This window comes from Papaver somniferum, chromosome 11 (assembly GCF_003573695.1).
Source record: "Papaver somniferum cultivar HN1 chromosome 11, ASM357369v1, whole genome shotgun sequence".
NCBI lineage: Eukaryota > Viridiplantae > Streptophyta > Magnoliopsida > Ranunculales > Papaveraceae > Papaver > Papaver somniferum.
Window position 1 is genome coordinate 55,762,048 of NC_039368.1, and position 6,879 is coordinate 55,768,926.

The 6,879-nt window shown below is 36.1% G+C and overlaps 1 protein-coding gene and 1 non-coding gene across 2 annotated transcripts; one reads left to right on the forward strand and one right to left on the reverse strand.

Annotated features, from left to right (window-relative positions):
• Positions 1-700: 700 nt before the first annotated feature.
• On the reverse strand, positions 701-3,616 carry LOC113320471. Its single transcript, XM_026568380.1, has 3 exons — positions 3,172-3,616; positions 2,621-2,745; positions 701-1,272 (listed from the first exon to the last, which is right to left on the reverse strand). The coding sequence occupies exons 1-3, from the start codon at positions 3,560-3,562 to the stop codon at positions 1,066-1,068; spliced, it is 723 nt and encodes a 240-aa protein (XP_026424165.1). The 5' UTR covers positions 3,563-3,616; the 3' UTR covers positions 701-1,065.
• Positions 3,617-3,675: 59 nt separating this feature from the next.
• On the forward strand, positions 3,676-3,748 carry TRNAF-GAA. Its single transcript has one exon. It is a non-coding gene; the product is annotated as a tRNA-Phe (tRNA).
• The last annotated feature ends 3,131 nt before the right edge of the window (positions 3,749-6,879 follow it).

The window sequence follows — 6,879 nt, forward strand, 5'->3', positions numbered from 1 at the left end:
ACTATAGTGGTTCATAGTAATGAAATCATATTTTTAGTATCTTAAATAGAAACCTAGTCCAAACTTGATGGACGATTTATAGGTTTTCAGTTGTGTATAAGGCCCCGAAAATTCTAATCACTCAAGCTTTTCATGCCAGATATTTGAGCTTCTGATACAGGTACTGAATTCTCCTCAGATTTTCCATGTAATATTCACAACAACAAGGACAGGTGTCCAAGTGTTCAATAAAGTAGTAATAACCAAAACACTTCTGAAAGAACATCTTCCTCCTTAACTCTCACAATAACTGAACCCTGGACTAGTTTGTCACTGGTCATTGGTTTCACCTTTCAGATACTACAAGCTTTTGAGTCAATTTGTAGATTGTAAGATTCCACAAGGTAAAAGAGGACTCAAGGTTTGTCCATTTCATTTTGTCAAAATCAATGTCCTATGTTTCGGTTTAGCAAAATTTAAAGAGTAAGATCGGTGTGTAAGAGCAAAATACTGGGAAGGTTTAGAGACTTCATAACTGATATTAATTGGGATTACTATTAACATATGTATGGCTCTGCAAAGTATGATAATTAATCATTTCTCAGAAGTGGTATCACAACTTCGATTCACTGTTCTGATCTCTATCCCCAAAGATGTGATTCCTATCCAGGTGGCTTAGATTTAAAGACTTTAGTTTCCTTACGGATAACCTGCTTTTAACTTTCCAAAAGTTTATTCTATATATTGCGTTCACCTCATCCAACTAGTGTGCTCCTTTACATAGTTCACTGATTGGACTCACAGATTACTTCAATCACGAAAAAGCCTCATAAGAAAATTTGTACCAATACACAAGTAACGACCAACAGCAAGCTGGAAAGAGTTTAAAAACTTACAAGGATTAGTGCATCAGACGAACGGTCGATTTTGTGGCAGCAACTGTGATATATTTACATTAAACTGGAACATTGTTTTCACCAGCAAAAGTGATGTTACTGATGCCAAAAGAATCAGCAGGTCACGGACTCATCGTGATGCTAAACATGCGTTATGACCGTTTGAAATCCATGGACAAATCAGACAGATTTATGAAAGATCTTTCCAGACGTTAAAATCATTGGAGGAGCTATTATAGGTTACAGTACTGTCTTGGCACCCCAACAAGAATGCAGTTCTTACCGGGTCCACATTCACCAGAGCATGGGCTGTTCCACTTGGGCTGGTAGCAACAGCAACCTCGTCTGCACCAACTGTGACTTCAGCATAGCCTTCATCCATCATATGATTCTCCAGCTGTAAAAACTTAAGTGTAGTCAATAAGATGTCCATATGTTACTTTATAAAACTTACCAATGTTGTAGCTTGAATAGAACAAAGTACAAATTATGAATAAGAAGACTATTGAAGTTATGATAATTTGCTCATCAGACTCAAGCCGTACATTGAGCTTGTTGAGATCAGCAGTAAGGTGATGGGTGGCACCAGTATCAGTGATCCGGTTGCTATCAATGGCTGTTAAGTAGAGCTAGATAAGTTGTTGGTTGTCGTGGTGTTTGAGGCACAAAATCCTTAACAAGTCGATACCAACACATCACTGCAATACAATAATGTCCTTGGGTTGTTTGATTGGGATTGAAATGTCTACGATTGCGAAGCGATGACTGGTTATACCTTGGTGTTGAATTGAAGATTGAAGATGCATTTGTTGTTGCAGCAATATTTACTAGCTAAAAGAATACAGTAAACTTATCGTAAGTCAAGAGAACACTCTACACGCTTATTCAGACGCAGATTGGGCCGGAATCTTGATGATCGACACTCAACTAGTAGGTATTGCATCTACTATAAAGAAAACTTAATCTTGTAAGTGCAGAGAAGCAGAAAACAATATCAACGTCTAGCATGGAGGCTTAATATCGAGGAATGGCAATTGCAACTTCAAAACTTATTTGAATACGATATTTGCGAGACAAGTTAAAACATCAGACTACTCATGCTCAACTTAAGGGGGAGTGTCAAAGGAACCAATGCTAGATTGCCTACAGCTAACCATAAGATTAAGCATGAAGACAAGAAAGAGTCTAACCAATGCTAGCCAATGCTAGATTGCCTACATACTGAAGGAGTCTTCCTGTTATATCTCCATCTTTACGGATTGTTATATTTCGAATTTCAAATAATACTTATCCAATGATTATTGTAATAGATTATAAATAGTGAAGAGTTTCTCCACAAGAAAAGTGTGAAAGAATAGCTATATAAGTCTTGTTTGGACATATGCTCCTTTGACAGTTAGATCCATTTTGTGGGTACAAAAATCATCAAACATCCTTAAATGGAAGGTAATAACTCCGGTAACAATAAAACCGTCCTATTTTGTTTTCCCATTCCCTTTCATTCTTTTAGTTTCTAATAGAGTTCTTCTAGGAAAACCAAATGATTCTTTACTCAAATAACTACCTAATTTCTTGGCAGTCACATGCTCGCCAAAACTTCAGCACTGGTAACACCATTAATGAAGTTTTGAACATTTTATAGACTCTGGTTCTGGTTCAAATAAACCTATTTTGTGGTTTGAAAAGTTTAGTTTGAAGGGGTTCTTTGATTTCTACAATTTACGCAAAACAAAAAGAAGACATACCCGGTATTTTACTTCACCACCCCAAATGACAAATGTCTCATTGCAAGTATAGTGCCTGTGATTACCCCTCATACCACCCGGTCGAATCTCACCAACATGCACCGAACTGCATGATACCGCTCCGCCTACAATTTTAGAGAACAAATATATCAAAATGGAAAGCTGTGTGGTTAGCTTGTTTTCAAACTGGTGGATAATCAAAGGACTGAATGAGTAACCAACAATGAGGGAACCCCAGTTTTCAGGGCTTCTATAAATACAAATACAATCTGGATGTTCTTCACATATAACATCTAGCGTAGGTTTAATCTGTATGTGCATCGCTTCTACAGTTCTCTTTAAACTGTATTTCTGAACTATCTAATCAATAGAAATGACTCAAATGAGGGTGTCCGAAATCCCTTCCGATAAACTGAACCCTAAAGTAAATCATGAGATGAATAAACACACGCAGCTAAACACCTTACTGGAAAAAACAAACACTACTAGGCCATTAAAGAATAAATTATAACCCAAATTAAAATACGTAAAAAAATAATAAGGGTCCTAACCTGGAAGACCAACTGCCCGAGCAATAGAAACAGGATCAAGCATCCATCCTCTCTTATCCTTAGTGATCTTCGAAGGAAAATCAGAGCTGAATCTCACTAGGTTAGCCTTGTCATCTTCACCAGCTCTACTCCATTTCTGAGTATCTTGAGTTTGTTGTTGCTGCTGAGGAGAATAGTAATGGTGAAAGTGTTGTAATCTTAAGGAAACCCAAGTAAGTAAGAGAAAAATGGAAAGAAGAATGGGAAAAGCATGAGGTCTTTTAAAGAAGATGATAATAGAGGAAAGAGAAAGAGACTGTGTTTGTTGTTGTGATGGGTTTTCTAGAGATAGAGTTGGATTATTGCTGTTTGAATTGAAATTTGACAGTGAAATTCTTCTAGGGTTCGCCATTCAAAATCATAAACTTTCCTGTAATGCTTGTTAAGTGTTATTATTGAAATCTGGTGACTCTGAACAATAATATCAGGTGATAGATAAGATGCTAACACATAACGAACACGTAGGCGGGGATAGCTCAGTTGGGAGAGCGTCAGACTGAAGATCTGAAGGTCGCGTGTTCGATCCACGCTCACCGCAACATCATTTTTTCTATCCTTTTTCTTTTTTCTGTGTTGACGAGTTTTGAGCTAAGGTCATTGGTATCATCACCCAATGATTTTTCCTTTTATTTGTTTTCCGCTAGGAAAGGAAAATATATTGATATAGAAAAAGATTATATCAGATTTAGCTGCTTTATCAACCATTGAATCTTCTACCATATTTGGCTGCTTTATCAACCCTATCATTAAAATTTCTACTAACAAACTCAGTTTTTTAATATAGCTAAAATCACTTAAAATAAAGAGACAATCATCTAAGATGGAAAGAAATAACATTCTTAGCATCACTCAATGACTTTACCTCTATTCTACATTGACATCTGCAATAATGAGTCTTTGTTACACCTAGATCAATGTCCAGTTGTTTTTCTAAATAGTTAACATGAAATAATGAAGATGAACTCCACCTCGCCGGCTTGCCCTATAGGTGGATATGCAATCAATATGATTCATCACAAAATCTTTTTTTTTTTTTAAAAAGTTCGTTAGAAGCGGTTTTTATACCGTTCTCCTCCATAATCATATATAGGTGTACATCTATAATCAATACCTTTTTTATTCCTTTTTTCCTCTTGTTCTTCCTGACTTCTTTCACTAAGACGCTCATTTTCAGTGTTCTCACAAACAATGCTTTTATTTGCCTTTGACCCTTAGAGATGACCCATGCAATATGTTCTTATGTCGTATTATATGTGTCATGTACAAAGAAAATGGTTGGCATCTAGGAAAACTACCTTTATGGCATTCATTAGTGTTTCATCCTTATCTGTTACTATGACTGTTGGAGGTTGGTCTCTACAGTAAATTTCCTTCGAGGATTCCAAAATCCAAATAAAACTTAAATCAATTTTCCTATCCGTCAAACCTAATGCCCCATGAAAGTCTGTTTATCCGAAGTGTTGCAAGACATGTCTAACAACACATGTTGTACTTGTTTGTCTTGTAAGTACAATCCATTGAGCCAATTTGATCATCTTCGGATGCACCACGAAAATATGAGTCACTTTGCGGTCCACTACTTGCTTCCTTATTATGTGATAGGTTATGATCTTCATTTGCTTGAATAAAATACTCAATTATGCTTTGGTTTACATGTTCTTGTTCATCCAACAAATAATCCAAATAGGTAGAATCGAAATCCCGATCTTGGTAAGATGTAGATGCACCCACTTCTTCATCACCACTAGAATCTTCGTTGCACTATAAAGTTATGTTTTTGCTACCAAAATCGTGAACCCCAATTTTGCCTATTTTCCTCAACTTCTTCTTCTTCTTCAAACCTTTCAAAAAAAAATGGATCTTTACTCTAATTTTTACTATCTAACACTTCAAAGACTAATTAATTTAACTACTAATTGAATTAATCAACACTAATTAATCGGGGTACATTAGCATTGCCAGAAATAGGTGGATAAAAGGGTTTTTTAATTACTTCAAAATGAACATGTTTTAACTTATTTGATAGGCATCAAATAATTTAAGTAGGCTACAAGCTAGGTTAATTAAATTAGCACATTCTTATGTTATCACCACTTTCATTATCACCATCTCCACCATTACACCAGTTCATGGAGGGAACCATGGTTGTGGTTGTGGTAGGGTGTTAGCGATGGTCATTCCAATAAATCAGGTAAAAATATTGTTTGTCTATGAGTGCATCAGGAAGTTGTGTGTTAATAAGCTATCTTATACTGACGCAAGATTATTTGGAATCATCTATGGTTAATAATCTGAGTGCGTGAGCAAAATGAACTGCGATTTTTATTCTCCTCAGATTTCATTTTGCTCTCCATGAAAAATATTGACAGAGATTTTGTTGATTGTTTAGGAATACATGATATCTCTTTTTCATGAAACATATTACCTGGACTAATAAAATACATGGTAATAAACAATTACAGGAAAGACTAGATAAAATCCTGAGGAATGATCAATCTTTCTTCAGATGTATCCCGGTGCCCATGTTTACCATTTTGCTCTTATACCTAATAATTTGTAGTGATCTACACTACAAATGGTTGATCAGATTCAAAGCTACAGGATCTACATTGTAGAATCGAAGGATAGAATACCTTAGAGAGGCGGAAGCAAAACATGATAATAATATTCAATAAAGAGTTTTACATGCATATGAGGAATATAAGAGAATAGGGTTAGATGGAATGTGTGTTCAACACACGAGCACCCACTAACCTGATTACAACAGTTACTAATTAATAATTAACGACAAATTAAACAGAAACTAATAATTAAGGATTACTAGTACCCTAGGACTCAGGTGGCCCATAACAAATATGCTAGCTCCTAAGATGGGATATGACAAATGCCCACTCCTTCTAGAGATCCTTTTCCTCAATGATCAAATCTCAAGTATGTTTCTAAGAATACATTTATCCTTTCTGGCTTCCCATCAGTCTGTGGATGGTATGTAGTGCTCATGTGCAAGGAAATGCGCAATTTTGCAAATAATGCTTGCCCAAATTTACTAAGGAACTCACTGTCTCTATCAGACACAATGGATTTTGGCAAACCATGTAACTTAAAAACAGTGTCAATGAATACCTTAGCTACTGAAGATGCTGCGTAAGGGTGATTGATGGATAAAAAATGGTTGTATTTTGTGAATCTGTACACTGTCATCAAGATTATTGTTCTTCCTTCAGATTTTGGCAGTCCAGTGATGAAGTCCATATTGATGTGCTCCTATGCAGAATCTGGAACTAGTAATGGCTGCAAGACACCTGCTGGTGGAGTGTTACACTTTTACTTTGTTGACAGATATCACGTTCTTGCACAAATTGGAAAATCCGCTGCTTCATCCCACTCCAGTAGAAGTACAATTTAGCTCTTTGATAGCTAGCTTGAAAACCTGAATGACCTCCAATTTCAGAAGTATGAACTGCTAGCATAACTTTCTGCCTGAAATCTCCACTCTTTCCCACATAATTTTTATTTTTGAATCTTAGGATTCCTTTTTGGTAGTTGTAATTCTCTACATAATCATCTTGAACTAGTAATTTAGAGACTGTGTCCTTGGCCATCTAGTCTTCCACATAACTCTGGTGTACTTCCTCCGGCCAAGTTGGTTATAATTGTGTTAGATCATAG